Source organism: Aulonocara sp. 'chitande type north' Nkhata Bay, linkage group LG7 (genome assembly GCF_057382095.1).
Source record: "Aulonocara sp. 'chitande type north' Nkhata Bay isolate Kocher_YH1m ecotype deep benthic linkage group LG7, A_spYH_male_GT1.1, whole genome shotgun sequence".
NCBI classification, from domain to species: Eukaryota; Metazoa; Chordata; class Actinopteri; order Cichliformes; family Cichlidae; genus Aulonocara; species Aulonocara sp. 'chitande type north' Nkhata Bay.
The window spans coordinates 62,184,511-62,205,642 of NC_141350.1; the positions used below are offsets into that span (position 1 = coordinate 62,184,511).

General features: G+C 39.7%; 1 protein-coding gene and 1 long non-coding RNA gene across 3 annotated transcripts; one reads left to right on the forward strand and one right to left on the reverse strand.

Annotated features, from left to right (window-relative positions):
• The first annotated feature begins 7,753 nt into the window (after window positions 1-7,753).
• On the forward strand, window positions 7,754-12,815 carry cetn3 (centrin 3). 2 transcript variants are annotated; one of them, XM_086301820.1, is made up of 5 exons: window positions 7,754-7,912; window positions 9,074-9,209; window positions 9,415-9,529; window positions 9,650-9,841; window positions 12,167-12,815. In XM_086301820.1, the coding sequence occupies exons 1-5, from the start codon at window positions 7,896-7,898 to the stop codon at window positions 12,208-12,210; spliced, it is 504 nt and encodes a 167-aa protein (XP_086157946.1). In that variant the 5' UTR covers window positions 7,754-7,895; the 3' UTR covers window positions 12,211-12,815. The 2 variants fall into 2 exon arrangements, with proteins under 2 accessions (XP_086157946.1, XP_086157945.1); XM_086301819.1 differs by lacking the exon at window positions 7,754-7,912 and having other exon boundaries at window positions 9,036-9,209.
• Window positions 12,816-14,526: 1,711 nt separating this feature from the next.
• Window positions 14,527-15,679, reverse strand: LOC147326546 (uncharacterized). Its single transcript, XR_015130615.1, has 2 exons — window positions 15,540-15,679; window positions 14,527-14,938 (listed from the first exon to the last, which is right to left on the reverse strand). It is a non-coding gene; the product is annotated as an uncharacterized LOC147326546 (long non-coding RNA).
• Window positions 15,680-21,132: the final 5,453 nt, after the last annotated feature.

Here is a 21,132-nt window from a genome sequence, read left to right on the forward strand (position 1 = left end):
TTTTGATAGTCTTTCGTCCTGTTTGTGCCATATTCAGTTTTGCTGCCCCTGTCGTTAGTCTGATTTAATTCACTTGTGCCTTGTTTTCCCCAAGTGCATCCCATCTCTTTAATTACCTCCTGTGTATATTTATATCCTCAGTCTCCCTCTGATGGTCATATTGTCATATTGTTCCCATTTGCTGTGTGTTTCCATGTGTTCAGTGCTTTCTATCAATTTTTCCTCATTCCCAATTTCTAATTCTTGGAATTTTGTACTTTTGTCTTTCTTTTTAGTCTAGCAGTTACAGCAAATAAAGCGGCCTCTTTTAGTTACCGCTTCGCTTCTGAGTGCTGTGTTTTTAGTTTTTAGTTTTCAGAAGTACATAAACCAGTGAGCGATGCCAATGGCCCATCCTTTGGCCAATTTCTCTCATATGCTGTAAAAAAAATTTTTTCAGACATTACCATGAGGAGAAGATTTATGGAGGGCATGCAGAGGAGGATATTGGAATAGTCATGGCAAGACAGAATTCATCTGTAAACAGCCCAGGATTTTTTTCCTCCAAGTACTATAAAAAGCAATAATAACAACTACATGTTTGTGTTTGTAGCTGACCAAGTGTTCATGTGTTTTGACTTTTAAGAGTGTAATTCATTTGACCTGCTGTAGTCCATCTGTTATGTTTGTGAAACAATATTTTGCAGCAACAGCCCAATTGAAAGCCTAACAGTGGGTTTTCCACTGTAATGCTGAAACTATTTCTAGATGTGAATACCATTTTTGAAAGCTGCAGTGTCTACAAATTAAAGACCACGCCACAAATTTCTGTGATGATGGACAAAAATCTCATAAAACTATAAACCTTCAGAGTTCTCTTGAAATGACAATACATAACGACAATCTATTTTCATAATCTGAATGAAACACAGCTTTAAACACAGCAAATAATTACTGGTCATTTAATCTCACTATGTTCAAACCGATGGAACATCTGTGCAGGAACAGTCGCACCCATCTCTTCTTCAGTATGATGCTTTACTGCACTCGAGGGAACCCATTCACTGCAGCAGGGTGTAGTTTGGTTATGAGCCATTTGTCATTTCTGTCATTTTGCTCGTGCAAAAGGGAATGAAGCCTCAGATTTACAAGAACAGTTTACGCCTGGTTGGACGTCAGGACATTATCAAGTAAAGAAGAGACTTTGAGGAACAGAGATCTGCTTTCCTTCCAGCTTCTATCTCAGCATACACATGTGAAACAGGAGACTCACTTGGAGATAACCAGAGACCCAGTGGCACCTACTTCACACAGTGCTGTCACTGCCAGTGAGAACTCTCTGTAGGAAGTTCATGACAGTGGTGAAGAAAGTCTTTGAAGAGACAGCATTCACATGGACTGGAAAGATAAGCAGATCTAGAACCGTTTTATCTGAAATGTCTGCCTTCAGATAACTACAGAAGAGTTGTCAATGAATGAACCCCCAAGCACTCTATACAATAAACCACATTCACCTACTCATACAGCCTTTATTATATGTGCTTAAGTATTTAAGATAAGATAAGATAAGATAGAACTTTATTAATCCCTCGGGTGGGTTCCTCTGGGAAATTCGACTTCCAAAAAAGCACAGCAACGACCGAAGTTACAGTTACAGAATTGTTATATATATATATATATATATATATATATACATACATACATACATACACACACACACACACACACACACACACACACACACACACACACACACACACACACACACACACACACACACACACATATAAATACAGAGACAAATATAAATAAAATATACAAAGGGGATAAATAGAATAAATAGGAATAAAAAATAAAAATACAAGTGAATTGCACATTTCAAGTATTGAGTCTATTGCACTGTTGACTATTTACAAAAAGTATTGCACAAGGTATTGTACAGTGAGGTGCAGAGGCACTACAGCTTAGTTGTTCCCCCCTCCTTTGTCCTCCTGTTTCCCCTCCCTCTCCCCTCCAGAGAGGAGTTAAACAGTCTGATGGCGTGTGGGACAAAGGAGTTTTTAAGTCTGTTAGTTCTTGTCTTGGGGAGAAGCAACCTGTCACTGAACAGACTCTTCTGATTGTTTATGGCCGTGTGCAGAGGATGCCCAGCATTGTTCATAATGTCCAGCAGTTTCTTTAATGTCCTTTTCTCTGCCACTGTCACCAGAGTGTCCAGCTTCATGCCGACCACAGAGCTAGCCCTCCTGATCAGTTTCTCCAGCCTGGATGAGTCCCTCTTTGCTGTGCTGCTCCCCCAGCACACCACAGCATAGAAAAGTACTCCAGCAACCACCGACTGGTAAAACATCCTCAGGAGCTTCCTGCAGATGTTAAAAGACCTCAGCCTCCTGAGGAAGTACAGTCGGCTTTGGGCTTTTTTATACAGGTGCTCTGTGTTGCATGACCAGTCCAGTTTATTGTCCACCCACAATACTTGTTGACCACCTCCACCTCCTCCCCCTCTATCTGAACTGGCAGTGGACCTTCTCTGGACCTCCCGAAGTCCACAACCAGTTCCTTAGTCTTTGAGGTGTTGAGTTGCAGGTGGTTTGTGTGACTCCATGCGACAAAGTTCCTCACCAGACTTCTGTACTCCTCTTCCTGATCATCCCAGATACACCCCATGATGGCCGTGTCATCTGCAAACTTCTGAATATGGCATAATTCAGAGTTGTAGCAGAAGTCAGAGGTGTACAGGGTGAAGAGAAGAGGGGACAGCACAGTTCCCTGTGGTGCTCCTGTGCTGCTGACCACAGTGTCAGACGTGATGTCCTTCAGCCTGACGTACTGTGGTCTGTCGGTGAGGTAGTCGGAGATCCAAGCCACCAGGCAGGGGTCCACCTCCATCCTGTTCAGTTTTTCCTGAAGCATACAGGGCCGGATGGTATTAAAGGCACTGGAAAAGTCAAGAAACAGTATCCTGACCGTGCCTTTTCCCCCATCCAGGTGTGAGTGGGCTCTGTGTAGGAGGTACAGGATGGCATCCTCCACTCCGACACCCGCCTTGTATGCAAACTGTAGTGGGTCCTGGGCATGTTGTACCTGTGGTCGGAGGAAGTTGAGGAAGAGCCGCTCTAGAGTCTTCATAAGATGTGACGTCAGTGCCACCGGTCGGAAGTCATTCAGCTCATTGGGCCGGTTCTTTTTGGGGACCGGGACGATGCAGGATGTCTTCCATAGGGCGGGCACTCTCCCCAGTCGCAGACTGAGGTTGAAGACTCGTTGTAGCGGCTCCCCAAGTTCAGCAGCACACGCCTTTAGCATCCTAGGACACACCTTGTCTGGGCCTGCTGCCTTTCTGGGGCGAAGCTTCCTCAGTTGCCTCCTGACCTGATCCACTGTGACACTGGGAGATGTTTGGGAGGAGGGGAGGGGGGGAGATGTCTTGCTGCTGAGAGAGGGATTGGAGGAGGGGGGTGTCATGGTGTCAGGAAGGGGGGGAAGCGAGGGAGGCAGGAGAGTGGGGAGAGGACTCTGTAGTGAAGGTGAGGGTGGGGGGGTTGTGGGCTGGTCAAACCTGTTGAAGAAGTTGTTGAGTTCGTTTGCCTTCTCCACAGTCCCCCCCACTGTGCTTTTCTTGGCGTTGTGGCCTGTGATGGTTTTCACACCATTCCAGACCTCCCTCATATTGTTCCTCTCCAACTTCTGCTCCACCTTCCTCCTGTAGGTGTCCTTTGCTTCCCTCAGGCAGCGTTTCACCTCCCGCTGTGCTGCTTTCATCTCCTCCTTCACTTTGCTCCTGAAAGCCTTCTTCTTCATGTTGAGGACAGCTTTGACTTCCTGTGTTACCCACGGTTTGTTATTAGGATAACACCGTACCGTCTTAGCAGGGGCGACTGTGTCCACACAAAAGCTGAGGTAGTCTGTAAGACAGTGTGTCGCCCCCTCTATGTCCTCACCATGTGGGCTCAGGAGCACATCCCAGTCTGTGGTGTCATAGCAGTCTCTCAGAGCATCCTCCTTTTCTGGGGTCCATCTCCGGATGGAGCGCGTTGTGACAGGCTGCCTTTGGACGAGGGGTGTGTATTGTGGCTGTAGGTAAACCAGGTTGTGGTCTGACTTCCCTAGTGGGGGGAGGGGGGTGGCTCTGTATGCATCTCTCACATTAGCATACAGTAGGTCAATTGTCCTGTTGCTCCTTGTGGGACAATTCACAAACTGGTGAAAAGCAGCCAGAGTAGAATCCAGTGTGGCATGGTTAAAGTCTCCAGATATAATAATGAAAGCCTCGGGGTTTTGTGTCTGAAGTCTTGCTGTGACTGTGTGTATTTTCTCACAGGCAGCTGTTGCGTCGGCCCTCGGAGGGATGTAAACACACACACAGATCACATGACTGAACTCCCGAGGTAGATAATATGGCCGCAAGCTAACAGCTAGCAGCTCCAGGTCCGGACGGCATACCGAAACTTTAACGGAGACGTGTCCAGGGTTACAGTATCTTTTGATAACGTAGACAATGAGTCCCCCACCTCTGCTTTTTCCGCTGGCCTGCGTGTCCCTATCGGCTCTCACGGATGTGAAACCGCATAGGTCTACGTTAGCCTGCGGCGTTAGCTCGGTTAGCCACGTCTCCGTGAAGATAAACAAGCTGCACCGTAGCTGCACGTAAACACCGTGCTTCATCTATTGCAAATTTAGAACCACCAGATAATGGAGGATGCACGTTTTTGGAACTATCTGGCTGTGACTAAAATATCTGAAACACTTGTGATGCAATAAATGACATAAAAGCTCCCTACCAAGAGTTTTCTAATATTTGATCATTTTACTGGTTATACATACTTTCCGGACTAATCAGACAGGAGAGTGTGCTTTCAGCCATCTGATAGCTTTGTCTTGTTTGTTTTGCTTTTTAAGTTTCGAAACTTAGTCAATAAACACTATGTTTTTAGGTTAATGTTCTGGTTTCATGGACGTTCCCTGCATGCAAAAAGATCATATCATGTATGATCTTTTTGAGGAGCTCACAGCAATCCCATAATTCAGCATGTCAGAGATCACTGCCAGAAGACAACTTGCACAGAAATGAGCAGTGTGTTTGGCAGAAAAGCATGAATTAACGTCCTGGAAAACATGATAGGCGGATACTTATTACCTTTCGGGCAGATGGTATCTCTTAGAGGGACTGTGTGAATTACATTTTTAAGTTGGGTTGTTTGGGATAATTTTGTATGGGGTAAACTCTGTGTTTAGTTCATTGGCCTCCCCATTCATTAGGTCTGTCTCACAGAACACCTTTGGAAAGCGCTTAAAGATCTGCTTAACTGATGTGATGCAATGACATGCTAGCATATGTTAGCAGATTATCAAAGAAGGTTCACCTTTAATACAGAACTGAGTCTTTCTGAAAGTAAGGAGCCATTCCTAATATAGTGGACACTGTGTGTAATAAATTTGAGCAGTGCAAAATAACTGATGGGAAGCATAGCAAGCATTGGTATGTTTTGTTTCATAGGTGTTTCTCTATTGCTGAAGACAGAGGCAGCTCACATAAGCAGCACAAGAAGCCTCTGTCTGCTGTTCCACAGCTGACTGTTTAAGTTGAACTCAGTTCTACAAGAAACAGTGGATGTCCCCAGGTGTGTGTCTCAGTTCAGCTCTGACACTCTTAATGAGATGAATTTGTTGCTTTTATATACTGTGTTCCCATGTTTGGCTGACAAAAATAAATAAATAAATAAATAAATAAATAAATAAAGCCCAGTTCAATCTCAGTGAAGTTATAAAAAAGGTAGACCAGTTTTCTAATTTGGTTTGGTTTAATGTATGTGAAATATTAACTGCTTGCCTCAAAACAAATATGCGAATACTTTTTGCAAGCTTGCAATGCAAGCTTTTATTGCATTTTATGGAAATTTTGGTAAGGAAAGCAAATCTTGAACTCACAGTGAAAATGCAGGCTACAACATGATGGAGGAAATAAGCACGAGATATCTTCATGGTGTAAGTAGTGTTCATTTGGAGCATAATCACAGCATAATCCCTCTGCTGCCCTGCCTGTAACAAAAGGCTCAGTGAAGAGAGAGGCTTTCTCATCATTATTGCAATACTCAGTTTTAGACAGCAGATGTCTTTAATTTAGAGAAAAGACTACAGTTTTTATCATGAGTGGTATACACTGTATACTGCTAAATAAAGATATAATAGAGCAATGCAGCTAATGTCTTGTAAGAGAAACTGCAGGTTTTGGCACTTAAAGCACTGCCTTCATTTTTCATCCCTTGAGGTAATTAATACCTCAGTTATACAGTACTGACGGAGGGGGTGGCTGTGGTTCAGGCAGTAGAGGAGATAGAGTGGCAAGTTGGAGGTTTGAGTCCCACCACTTAGTTATGAAGTACTTAGAGCAGCATAAAGAATTACATGCATGTATGTGCCAATGGGTAAATGTGGCTTTTACTAAAATATGCTGTAAGTGTTAGAATTGAAGGTGATAGAAAACAGAGAAGCTCATTTGGTTAGCAGGAGAAAGATGCCCATTCAGGAAGTGCTGGGGATGCACCTGCTACTGAAATCAAACTCATGTCTGCACCTCATCAAAAGGTTCACACTATGATATCTGCAGAAAAATAAAGATTCAGATTGAAGATTGTTATTAGTGTATGTATAAAATACATACACCTGACGTGATCTTCTCAAACAATAATCCATACTTTGCATTTCAGAGAGAAACAGATTTTTCATTGCACAGCATTCATCTTATATGAAGGTAATTGTGTACAAAACACCTTAAAATGTGATAATTTAAAAAATTGTTATAGATTTAAAAGACTCCTGCAGGGTTTCTGTTTGAAGTTGAGAGTTCTTGTTAAAAAGTCAATAAAATCTGAAAAGATTACAAAGAGACACAAATGAAAAAAACAACTGATTGCTGAACAAATAAATAAAATGAAAATGTATTTTTTTTATTCAGGTGGAGGAGGTCTAGAGTAGGAAGATGGAGACATAAAATACACATATGTGAACACATATGTTCATTGTTCGACATTTTCTTTTTGCATTGACTGCAAAGGTCCAGCATCATCATGCTTAAAAAAACAATCAATCAACTTACCAAGAAAATATCAGCACAACAATATTAAAAATACTTTATTTATCCTACATAGGATATTCAGCAGTTGAAATACTACTACTACTACTACGACTGCTAAAAAAATAAAAAGAAATAATAATAATAATAATAATAATAATAATAATAATAATAATAATAATAATAATAATAATAATAATAATGCTGATGATGATGATGTCAAGTACATTTTAAACATTAATTTAAATAATAATTAGTCGCAGCCTCGTATAAAATAGCTTTTAAACATAGCTGGCACACAATAAAATGCGGTAAAAACAAAACAAAACAAAACAAAACACTCACAGGATCTTGTTCTATGGTGAATACTGTTCAGAATTATACTTAAATACTTACTACATTTTAGGGACCTTTACGTGTTATAATCGTCGTAGTTTAGATGATATGTATTGATTTGCCATACACATCTGCACGTCTACTGCGTCTACAGTGCAGCACACGTGGAGCTGGCGGCGATACTGCTCCGATCCGCTGCGATTGCACTAGAGGAAATATTAAAATGAATAAGCAGCAGAATAAGCAGCAGCAGAATAAGCAGCAGCAGAATAAGCAGCAGCAGCAGCAGCAGCAGAAGCAGAAGAAGAAGAAGAAGAAGAAGAAGAAGAAGAAGAAGAAGACTCTAAGCCAATCAGAAAGCAATTTGCTGCTGCCTGGTGACCAGCTACCAATAGGAAGCGTGAATGTGAGCGCGGATAAACGGAATTGTTGTGTGTCGGCCTCGGTGATATTGTGTTTGGTGACAGTAATAAGAGTAATTGTTTCAGGGCCGTTAAATCCCCTCACAATGAGCCTGTCTCTGAGGTAAGCCGGTTTGTCGCAGTTATTCCAACATTCCTCAAACCAGCGCACAGAGCTATTCGCTAGCTCTTTCACATAAGAGGCGCTAGCATGTTAACTTTGCAACGCGTTTGCTGTGTTTGTTCGGGAGCGATAGTGCATAGGAATTAGCTGCAGCTACTAATCAGTGTAGAGTCGACGTTAGCTGCTTACTGTTTTTTTGTTTTTCGTTTCTTTGAATGTGACTTGGACGACTACAATGTACTGTACTATAGACCACATTTAGTTGCAAAACTACTGTTCAGATGCCACCCCTGTACGACTGCATAGCCACAGCACAAGGTCATCAGTAACAGTACAAAGGAGCGTTTTTTCTCATTTATTTTTTAAACAAATCAGCATTCTTGACCAACATAGTTGCTGATTCCGTTTTATTCAGTGCACATACACTTTTGTGTACGTGTAGTGGAATTGTAAGGGGAAAATCCTATATTAAATATTATAAATGGATAATCTTGTGTTGAATTGGCACAGAAAGGGGAAAAAGGACCAAAAACTAAGAAAATCTAACCGAGGAAAGTAGCTGTATCAGCGGTCAGCCAAACACTTCCGTGTTATGTGTATCTGACAATTAATGTTATAATGATACTACAGTCAATTTGTTTTGTTATGTTATTTTGTTATGTTGTTGATATTTAGATAAACAGGTGTCAGAGTATTACTCTATCATGTTGTTAAGTTGCTGATAAATCAGATATTATTGAATAAGTATTTGGTCGTAGATACTTCGTTAGATTGCTAACGATATATGCACTGCACTCTGCTTGTGTTGCAAACACAGAGCGTAGATACCTGTAAACTTCAGTCTGTAAATAGTTACAGATTTTAAGTTTGTTTTCTCAGGCTGGGTAAAACTGATCACAAGGCTGTGTACGTTGTCTAAACACTGAGTGCACTGCCTGCATATTTGTCTATTGTGTGTTTTGTCAGCCCTTTGCTTTTTAGCTAACCTTCTTCTGTAAAGCTGTGGTGTTCTGCCATACGCTGTACAACATACTCTGTATTGAAACTTTAATTTGGGGTAAAAGCAGATAAGTGTGTCACTTAAGTTAAAGAAAAATGTTTGCAATATGATGTGATGTGCAATACATTTGTGTATCACATGCTGCATCTGTCTCTCTCCAGAACGGAGCTCATGGCAGACAAAACCAAGCGTAAGAAGAGGAGAGAGCTCACTGAGGATCAGAAACATGAAATCAAAGAAGCATTTGAGTTGTTTGACACAGACAAAGACAAAGAAATTGACTACCACGAGCTGAAGGTGAGCACTGGATGATGAGAGGAAAACAAGTTTGACAGCTAAGAACAGTCCGGTGACGCAGTATTTAATCTGCTGTGTTTAGTATGTTAAAATGTGCAATATGTCTGTCATAATGAACTCAAAAAACAGTTTTTCCTCACATGTTTACATCTGCTGTACTGCTGTTGGAATACAGAAACATCTCACTGTCACAAACTGTCAACAGGTGGCAATGCGTGCACTCGGCTTTGAAGTGAAGAAAGTGGATGTTCTCAAGATCCTTAAGGATTATGACAGAGAGGGAAATGGGAAAATAACATTCGAGGACTTCAGCGAAGTTGGTAAGTTTGCTTTCCCTGTATGTGCCCCTGTGCAGACAGGGGCCGAGGGGAAGAAAATCTCTGACATCTTTAACTGAAGTGTTTCAGTAACTCTGATGCATGTTATGTATGGTTCTGCAGTGACTGATCGCATCCTAGAGCGAGATCCGAAAGAGGAGATCATGAAAGCCTTTAAGCTGTTTGATGATGACGAATCAGGAAAGATCAGTTTGAGGAACCTGAGACGTGTGGCGCGGGAACTTGGGGAGAATATCAGCGATGAAGAGCTCCGCAGCATGATCGAGGAGTTTGATACTGACGGAGATGGTGAAAGTAAGTCAGCACTTGCTCTTTTCTTCGACATTGATAATTATTGCTATACATTTAATCCCTAGAAGGGAAATGCGTTCAGTTTGTTTAAGTGAACAGGAGTGGATGAGCGGGACTTTTGTTTGTTTTGGTGTACGTACAAAAGAGGCGTATGAACACCATTTATAAGGTGCTCGTATGGAGACATATTTATCGTCAAGTAGTTTGGGAAAAATACATATCTTAATAGTTTTTTATCTTTACCGTTTACGACTCTGGCTACTGGCGCTCCTCTGAAAAAGAAAGCCTCAAATCTCAAAAAATTGTTTGTGGTTCTGTTAAGCGCTATTGAGTCTCTAAACTTACTTAATAATGCCTTCATGAGATTTTAACCATTAGAGCAAAATTACTCATAACCATCTCACAGACGTACCATTATGTTCAGCTACTTTCAGGACCATTGATAATTACGTAGACTCTTTTTCTCCTATTAATCTTTGAGTTAAATGATGCAATTACTTCCTCCAAACTGTCAATGTATCCATTTTTTTCTACCCTGATTTTATGTTTTTTTTTCTGATTTTAAATATGAAATATACTCAAATTTTAGAGCCAGTTAGGGGTTACAGTGGGATTCAGCTGGTGGGGGGGAACCCTTAAATTGGTTGTAATGGCTTAATGTGGGGAAAAGACTCATAACTCACAATAATTTCTACTGAGACCTTCAGTAGATTTTCTTATTGTAAAGGCTGTGATCAGCTGATCAGATGTACACAACTGAATTCAACCAGATGTTAGCAGATGTTTTATGAGTTGTCCTAGCTGATTTCCATCTTCTATGCTGATAGTAAACTATTTAAGCTGTCTTTTTCCTATACGGTATGAAGGTAGAATTAAGTCAGTGGATTTCAGCATCATCAGTGAAAATTCATGTGAATTTCTGCTACACTGAATGTAACCTCACACTGACCATGGACCCACAGCCAGTGTGCGCTAGTCACACACTGTTCTTTACTTTAAATCCATCACAGTACAGCAAACTAACTTGTTTACCTGCACTAACCTGCAGAGGATTTTCATGCAGCTTTTAAATAACACAACAGTTAGTCTATCTCAGTTTGATTTGCAGCATGTTTCACAATATGAAAAAACATAATGTCACATGTACAGACCTGATATCTGATTTAAAAACATGAGGACTGACATGTAAGCTTTTAAATATGCATAATCTGCATTTAAATCAAATACCACTGAGCAGTCCTTACCTTTAAATCTAAGCTCTCTTCTTCCTCTCCTGTCCTGTCTTTCTTGGCTTTCTAAACTTTTCCATCTTTCAGTGAAGTTAGCGCTCTTTCTTTTCTCTTCCCTGTGAAACCCAGCAGCTGGACCTGTAGGTAGCAACACACTGTGAGACAAACTGTACACAGTTTGTGTGTTTGTTGACCTGATAGAAACCTTGCATTTGAAATTACCTGACACAAATGGCTTGACCCAAATACATTAAAGCAAAAGTAATGAACCTGTTTTGAGTAAAAGTAAAAAGAAGTTGGAAAGATAAATACTGAAGTAGAGTAAAGATACCTGAAAATTGTACTTAAGCACAGTAACAAAGTATTTTTTACTTTGTTACTACTTCCTACTTTTGGAAGCTAGGTTGCACAGAGAGATGGGGGTGCTGGATTTAAATGCCTGCGTGTCAGGAAAATGTGAAGAAACAAGCGAAAAAGTAAATTAAGCAGCATCTGGCTGCATTTCAGTGATTTTGTAGACTGCAAAGCTTAGTGCAGAATTGATTAAATGGCTGAAGTGATACCCTTTCCATTTTCATTGTAGGGGGACAGAAGGTTTCAAACTGAATGGCAGAGATGTAGAAATGTCTGCATGTACCACTTTTTTTTTTTTTTTTTTTAAACCACTACAGTTTAAAACAAACCAACAAACAAAATACCCTTTGGGCAATTGGCTACCAGAACCTTTTCTGTAGTTTTATTCTTACAATTTAAGTCCAAAGAGTCCTGTTGACAGATTTCTTTCTTTGTCACGGCAGCTTTTTTTTTGTCATGTAAAAGAACAGTAAATTATGTAACATGTTTACACTGACAGAAAAAGGAGTTTCACAGCTCCAGCCCACTTAAGGTCAAAGTGGGCTGAACAGAGAAACTGTAGTCAAAATAAAAGAATTTAAATAAATGAGATAAAAAGATTACAAGAAATTCATATATACACATACATGCAAAAACGAAAGGTTTTTTTGTATTTTAGAGAACTGAAACTGACATTTTTAAAACTTTTTTTCTTTTGTGTTTGGTGCTCTCATTGACTGACTGGACTTGTTTACCCCCTTTCCAGTAAACCAGGAGGAGTTCCTTACAATTATGGGCGGGGAGTCCTGATGAGGGATTTCTCTGTTGCTGAGGACTTCTTGGTTGGATTGGTTGTCCAATTTGTGAGCAGTTAAGCGACTTGACTGTCAACAAGGACGCACAGCTTCCTCTGAAGCATCGCAGGTGGACAGAAGTTGTTTCATTGACCCTGAGGGTTGTACTTGAGTCATTCCATAAAAGCACTGAACTGTGTGACAGATTCAATGTCAGCCAAACTCATTTCTTATTGAAGGTGAAAGTTAAAGTATCAATATCATGCTAGTCTTTAAAATTAGCTAATTGTTGTTGAGTTTTTTTGTTGGGTTTTCCCCCCCATGTTTTAACATCTTTGTTAAATATTTACGGTAATGTGTTTTGCAACCATTTCACACCTTTCTGTAATTAGATCCTGTAAAAAGATCTTTTCACTCTTTTATAAACACATTAATTTACTGTTGGGGAAAATATAGACAAATAGCAGTAAAATGTTGTTGCTTTTATCAGAAGTGTCTGTATATTGTAAAGGACACCTATTTCATACATGGCTATTTTGAATGGTTGTATTTCCAGTTTACATGTGCATGTTCAAGTGTTCTATTTATTTTTGACACAATAAACTGGTTTCCCAGCAAGTCGCACCATTTTTACCATTTTACTTTCTCTGAGTGCTGGTAAGTGTGTCTCTGTTGTGCGACCTAGTTTGTAGTGATGGCCAAATGAAGCCTTGTGAAGTATTGAAGCTTTTATTGAAAAATGGTTCATTACTCGAACCTTTTCAACACAGTCATCTTTAGTGACATCTGGTGGCCTAAAATATGATGAACACCTTAAATCTACAACTTACAATGAACTGTATGGGCAGAAATCTGTGCCATCAGAAACTGAATTTGAATAAGTTCAATTTGAATTTGAATTGCTCAGATTGAATCTGAATTGTAACTTGAATAAATGCTTTTGAAAACTGAATTTGAATTAGTCTAATTTGAAATTGAATTTATGGTTTGAAAATGATCATCACTAAATTGAAATTGCATTTTATATTTTGAAAATGAATTGATTTGCTTTGAAACTGCATTTTATCCTTTAAAAATTCAGCTCTCGAATAATTTCAGTTTCACTTCTCACCATTCAATTTCAGTTCCAAAAGTCAGTTTTTTGGAACTTACATCCGGTTCCGGTTCAAGCGCAGATTAATAGAACTACGTTTTACCAGCGGACCGAAAGTGTTACTGACAGGAATCTACAGCATCTTGAGCTGAATTAAGACTTCAGAAGTCATTCGACATGACGAATGACCAGCGGATAAACTCTCAGGTTGGTAATAAATGAATTACATGTATAAGAACAAGCGTCATGTTAACAAATGATAGCCGTAAGGTAACTTTTATGCTTATTGTAGCTGTTAGCTAAAAACGCTAATTTAGCGTAGTTTGCCCTGAATTCAGCTTTGACAAACAAATATGATCGACTGTTTCTAGTAGAATTCCAAAGTTGTCATCTTGTACCCTCTCAGAGTACCCCCTCTGTATGCTTGCAGAGACCCCTACTGTAGGGAAACATGCAAAACAGTGCCCAAACCTTTGTGTTTTAGCTTTATTTATGTCTTACACAGCATCCCAACTCTTTAGCTAACTTAATAACTTTAGCTAAAGTGAATAGTTAGTCTAATTCATTAGTGCAGCATTACTGGATCATCTCTGTTTGAAGTGATATAATATGATATACAACTATCACTGTGTTTAACTACCATAATAATTCTTAGGGTACTGAGTGCATGCTTAATTAGATTTTTTTTTTTTTTTAAAGCATACTGCTCCATTAATGTGTTTGACAGGCTGAAGTTGTCGGGTCACCTCCTAAATCGACCATCTTTTACAGGTGTTTTGTGCCAGAAATGGAGTGTCCACTGAAGACTGAAGATACTGAATCTCTACGCCTTGCCATTGATCCCTCTTGTGCCTTCATCTAGACAAGAGACATTAACTTAACCACTCTCATATGCTCTGTACCTACATCACCTTCCCTGACAGTTGTAGCTTGGCTCATCTGAGGGTGAAATTATAAGAATGTGTTATTTTGCAAAGTGCTCTCTAGGGTTCCTAAATAAAATATGGCATTGAGGTCATTTCTTTTGAATTAAGCCCTTCTTCTGAAATATAAGAACCTCTCCTGGTTTTAATGGCACTTTGGATTTCCTTACTTTCTGTTCCACTCCCAACCCCAAATAGATGCTGACAAGCTGCCACAGTAACATGGAAGAGGGAAAGAAGTTGGAAAGGACTACTACAAATAAACCTAATGCCTAACAATGTAAAATAATAATAATAATAAAGATGAAGTAACAAGTTTTTAGTATTTTGTTTATTCCAAATGATCATCCAGATGTCTGTGACATGTGATGACAAACACCATAATGGAAGGCCTTAGTCATCACATGCTTAAACTCATATTTTTGCATATGCTGAACAGGCAGTCAGACATGCTGTAACTGTGGGGTAGAAAACAGCATGAACACCATACGGCAGGGGTCTCAAACTCCAGTCCTCGAGGGCATGGAAAAGTTGCATGACACTGGCCCTTGAGGACTGGAGTTTGAGACCCCTGCCGTATGGAATATGACAGGTGTGGTTGAACTGCATGAAGACTCTGAAGTTAATCTTCTCTTCTGGCAGGACAGGAATGTGGCCTTGTCCTGTGAGCCACTGTAAGGATGTACTTAGAGTAGAACTGGACTGTCACCGGCCTCAGGCTCTTCACCCTTTTCAAAGACAAAGCAGTCATTTAGATAAAATATTAGATATTGTTTACCTGTAAATGCACAAAGTAAATTTTGAAATGTAATTATTGTCAAGAGTGAACAAGCACTGATAGTGTAATCTACAGCTGTGGCCAAACGTTTAGAGAATGAGAAGTGTTGTTTGCTTATTTACAAAGTTTGCTGTTTCAGTGATAGTTGTATATCATATTATATCACTTCAAACAGAGGTGACCCAGTAATGCTGCACTAATGAATTAGACTAACTTTAGCTAAAGTTATTAAGTTAGCTAAAGAGTTGGGATGCTGTGTAAGACATAAATAAAGCTAAAATACAAAAGTTTGGGCACTGTTTTGCATGTTTCCCTACTGTAGGGGTCTCTGCAAGCATACAGAGGGGGTACTCTGAGAGGGTACAAGATGACAACTCTGGAATTCTACTAGAAACAGTCGATCATATTTGTTTGTCAAAGCTGAATTCAGGGCAAACTACGCTAAATTAGCGTTTTTAGCTAACAGCTACAATAAGCATAAAAGTTACCTTACGGCTATCATTTGTTAACATGACGCTTGTTCTTATACATGTAATACATTTAATACCAACCTGAGAGTTTATCCGCTGGTCATTCGACATGACGAATGACTTCTGAAGTCTTACTTCAGCTCAAGATGCTGTAGATTCCTGTCAGTAACACTTTCGGTCCGCTGGTAAAACGTAGTTCTATTAATCTGCGCTTGAACCGGAACCGGATGTAAGTTCCAAAAAACTGACTTTTGGAACTGAAATTGAATGGTGAGAAGTGAAACTGAAATTATTCGAGAGCTGAATTTTTAAAGGATAAAATGCAGTTTCAAAGCAAATCAATTCATTTTCAAAATATAAAATGCAATTTCAATTTAGTGATGATCATTTTCAAACCATAAATTCAATTTCAAATTAAACTAATTCAAATTCAGTTTTCAAAAGCATTTATTCAAGTTACAATTCAGATTCAATCTGAGCAATTCAAATTCAAATTGAACTTATTCAAATTCAGTTTCTGATGGCACAGGCTTATATTATAACTTATACTATAACTTCTATAATTATAGCTATAGTATGTGTACTTCTTATGTACATTTTAGACCTGGGAGCAGAACTGCTGATAAACTGTTTTTATTTAGGAATAGGCAGAGCGTCCACTCTTCCTGGCTTTATGTCTGTAATTATGTCACACACTGGTTTGCTGTCACACAAAATCACCACCAAAACAGCATAAATCCCACCAATGATTCAATTCCTTAAAAGCCACTAAATCAAGTACTGAAGCAGTCGCATGGCAATTGAAGCTTTGATCACGTCATTGATCATGTGACTCTTTCAGACAAACAAAGCCTCGACACAGTGTTTCTGAAGCAGTGTGTTGATTTATTTATTTTTGACACATGAGCTTCAGCTTCAAACGCGCCATCACTTCTAGTTTGCGTTCGTATTCTCTGCCATTTCCTCGTTATAAAAACCTTTTCTTCTGTTTTGTGGCCAGGCACAGGCATAGTACTTTTTCTTTGGTCTTAACCTAGAATTTAGTGTGTTCTTCTTTTTCCCGGAGGAGTGGGGTTTTTGTTTCTTGTTTTGGCCTTGGAGACCCTGAAAATTAATATGCTTCCTTTTCCCCTCCTAATTAAGTTAACAGTGTAAAGAATTTGTAAATTGTTTTTTTGGAAATTGTAAAATCTTTGACACTGTTTGTAGTCTGAGCTTATATAGCTCGTGCTGTTGCCCTTGTTGTGTTGCACCCCTCATGAACCCTAGACTTTGCTTCATAGTTGAGTGATGCCTTACTCAATAAGGGGGGACATAAGGGTATCGGCCCTCTGCCGGGGTCTCTCTAAACATGTTTTAGATTATCCTGTGGGCTCGGTTGTTCAGTTCAGGTCATACGGTACAGAAAGTGGACTCCATTTTCTTAATTTTGGTTGTTTTGCAACTATTTTTGATCTTCTCACTGGGTACCAATTTATGGTTGACAAGCCATTAGCCAATGAGCATGCAGTTTCAGTCAGAGCTGACCCTGTTCATCGCATCTGGTTTCGAAACACCAAAATGATGTCCTGCCAGCTATATCCATACTATATACTGTAATGTGACTGTGATGAGCTTTGAACTCTTCTTCACTGATCCAACATGAATGACTGATATGAGGTGTGCATGACTGCACAACCAGTGAGACTGTGGGTCTTGATTAAAAGGAAGCAGTGGATATTTAACGTGTGTGAGCAGGGAGCAGGATGTTACATGCTTCAGCTGTGCCCTCCTCTGGAGGGTGGGTGTTGTTCAGCTGCTTAGGGCTGCCAGTAACAGTGAGGGGATTGGTTGTTCCTAAATTAAGAGTGGAGGCTTGTTGCATCACTCGACTTCCAACCAGGGCCACCTAACTTCATAGTTGAGTGATGCCTTACTCAATTATGTAGAGACTTGCTGTGGGATTTAGGAGGGATTTCACTGTGTTCAACTGAAAAAAAGCATTTTCCCTGCATTTTCTGTGGTTGTTTTAATCACCAGTTATTGCAATACTGTTATTGCTCACGAAAGATGACTAATAAAAACAAATTTCTATGTAGCAAAAATAAAGGGCATGTCTACTTATTTTTTATGTAGTTAAATATGGGCTAAAAAGGCGAGGCTTGTGGAGTGGGTCCTGAAGACTGTTTCACTCTGGAAATTAAGCATGACATTTTGAGCATCGATTGTTAATCTCTTAACAGTTTATTTCTTTTTTAACCTCTCAGCCTTAAAATGCTCAGGGGGCAGGCGTGGACACCCAAATAAGTGGTTTTTAAAATTTAAGTTTTCTGACATTTAGTGGGAAGTCCTCCTTTATTAGCAGCATATGTGATAGCATGGGATATCAAATATCTCCTGTGTCTGTGCTCATGGGAGTGGAGCTGAAAAAGATGGCACAGTCCCTTGTGGAGCTCCTGTATGCACATCAGACATTTACTTGCATACTGTGCAGCTTATCTCTTTAGCAGCGGGATGGTGTGGGGTGTACTTAGGTTTTCACAGGACTCTGTAGTCCTGTGAAAACTTTCCAAATGGCTGCATAGTAATATTCAAGGTCATGTTAGTTACACTAAATTAGGGAACGCCTTTGCCTCGTGTACATTGCCTCGTAGTGGAAAAAAATGACATTCAAAATTAATGGTACACAATATAATTGATACACACTAGTATAGCAAAACCACAAATTACTACAAAAAACAGAGTATTTGATACCAGTTACTTAAAATAATATGTAAATCCAATCGGTCTCCTGGCTCGGCAGTTATGAATAAAGCAAACAAAGTGTTTGCTGTATGTTAATGTCTCCACCTGCGGACAGAATGCACACTTGCATGCAGTAGTTTTGAACCAAGCTTGTACAGCCTTCCTGCTTTACTTCGACTGCCCACAAGATGGAGTGATGTGTGACAGCACATTATGCACCTGATCACTGCATGCACTCTGTGTCCTTCAGGTCTTTGTGAGCACTACTTCTGGTAAAGTTTACATTTTAATTTTATTATTTTATGTTAAAATTGAAATAAAAAAAAGAGGACCGTGGATAAAAGTACAGTAAAATTTTAGTTGAGTGTGATTTACAAACTGCAAATGATGTCACAGCATAAAGCCACTAAGCTCATGTTTAAAACAATAAAGGACACCTTCCATACAGACTATAAAAAATAGATACTGCTAAGAAATCTCATCTCATAATGTGATGTATGTGATGAAATAATAACGCCAGTTAGTCAAGGCCTTTGTCACACACTGCACTTGTGATGCAGAATACTGCCCACAGAGCTTTTCGGCGAATCCTCATGAACTCCGTCACTTGACGCCCCACAGGCTTCTACATATTGGTTTGGATGAAGGCATCTGGATCGCATTGCTTTACACTTCATCTGTCCCAGCCCCCATCAAGTACTCAGATGTTTAAGATGATTGGGGTTGAATAACCCAGTTTGCTTTGGTACTACCCTGTGCCAATGAGTAAATGAGTCTGTGGTTTTTCTCTTGAGCAGTAGAGTTGAATTCTGTAAATGGGATAAATGTTAGTGATGCTGTAAAAGGCTGAGAAACAAAGTATTGTATGTATGTACATGACTAGGCTGAAAGTCATCACTAATGTTGATTATATGAACGTGCATGTGGTTATTACAGTGAGGCCCTGAGCTTAGCCTTCCTCTGGTACATGCTCAGCTGTCACGTCCTGGACTGGAGCAGCACATGCTCTAGAAATAACCCAACCCAGTTCCTTCCTAGTTACAACCTCAAAGTCGCCCCCTGTGGTTTCCACTACATGACTTTCCACACTCACTCTCTTGTATTACTAGTAGTAATCTGTGCTGATGAGAATTCTACAAATGCATCAGATGGCAGACCAAGATCTTATTGCTCTGTGATTGGGGGTAAAAACATAGGTTACCTGTGGTTCCACATGTAGATGGGCTAATTGGCTTGGTTAAAAGGCTTTCTGGTTTCTATGAACAGTCCTTTTGCAGTTGATGGTTTAATCATGTCTTCCTTGAATTCATCTAAATAATCTGTGAAGTGAGAAAACCATCTGCTAAAATGTAATCTTGAAATAATTTGATGGGATCAAATAATTTAGGTCTTTATTCAGGTATTAACTGCATTTGTACAAAGAAAAAAAAGTCTTAGACAATAATGGTGGGCCATACAATATTATTACCAAGGAATAAACAAATGGGCCTCTTGCACAGAATTCTGTGGTTTTATCTTATCTACTTTGTCATAATGGTTAAAAACAGATGATTTGTATGGGACACATCAGTGAGACTAACATGCTAGGATTGTTTTGAGGACTCAAAAAAGGTCCTTCGCCAGATGCTCCTCCATTATTGTCTAGTATTTGGTTGTACGGAAATAAACTGTGTGGCTGTTCAGTTCAGTTGCTTCAGGTGCTCTGCTGGGCTCTTCTTCCCTTGGTTCCATCAAGATCGCCAGAGGTCTCTGTTATACAACAGCCACAGAAATCTGATGTTCATCTGGGTGTCATGAGATACCATCAAAAGAGTAAGCAACTGGACTGAAACACTGGAAAATCAGTGGCTTACTGCAAAAACATGAAACATGTCTGCAATGGATGATATTCTTCTGAGCTAATACTTTATGAATCTTTCTTGTTCCTGTGATGGATTTCAATGGTTGCACGAGTATAGTGTCATAAGATATAATGATAATCTAGTGTAAGTGTCTGCCATCCACAATGTCCTCACCTCTCAGCACAACGGGGTCTGCACATCTCTTCACTGTCGCCCCAGTGCCATCTGGGGCACCCTTGCCATGGGATGTAGGGAATTCCATGTTGCATTCTTGAATCTCAGTTGGAGGAAGGACAGCAAAACTGTTTGCTTTGACCATTATATCTTTCAGGACATGATCCATGTCAGTCCATATGGCTGCTGCATCCTGGTGCTTGGACTGAAGTTGTGAAGAATCCTACCTTTTCATGTTTGGTGTAAAACATGCCCGTGTGAAGTGTTATCTGTAGGTTTTGTCCATAATGGCATAGTTGTATTTCTGAGCTGAATTTGCATTTCCAGGCCTCAGAAGTCAACATGCACAATAACTGTTGTTTCATTGCAACTTCTTATGTTTCTGTACTCCTCATGTTTGATTTTGAAGTAGGTGGACATGGGCGGTTGTTTCACTTCTTAATTTGTCTTGGTTGAGAACCATAAACTCTGACAGAGTACCACTATGTTTCTGAAGTTTGGTGTGAAAGTGAGCTCCATCTTCTATTTGCCTTTGAATGCTTTAATCTCTTTGTAATGCATTTTTTCAAGCTATGTATCTTAATGATTCACCAGCAAGTAGCTGCCTACTACTGCTCGGTTCCTCAAAACTGATGTTTAAAGGAGTCTGTGGGTTTATGTTTACATACTGCTGGACTTGTTGTTTTTTTCCCTTCAGATCACCAATGTTCTTTAATTTTTCCTCTTAAATTCCATTTCTCCATCTTTCTCTTTCCTTTCTGAGCTTTGACTGGCTGTTAATTTTCTTTCTCATTTTTTGATACTCCCTGATCATACTTCCCTTCTTCTACTAAAAAGTTACGTTTTGCCATTCTAGCCTGAAATTGACCATTTTATACTTACTAGAAATTTTTCTGACACGTATTTATCCTTAAGTGTTATTTATATGCATATAT

Bases quoted from the DNA above. Each gene is read 5' to 3' on its own strand.
- cetn3 (XM_086301819.1), top strand. From the start codon at position 9,051: ATGCTGCATCTGTCTCTCTCCAGAACGGAGCTCATGGCAGACAAAACC. The intron at 9,210-9,414 runs GTGAGCACTGGA...AACTGTCAACAG, and splicing joins TTGACTACCACGAGCTGAAG to GTGGCAATGCGTGCACTCGG. The intron at 9,842-12,166 runs GTAAGTCAGCAC...CCCCCTTTCCAG, and splicing joins TACTGACGGAGATGGTGAAA to TAAACCAGGAGGAGTTCCTT.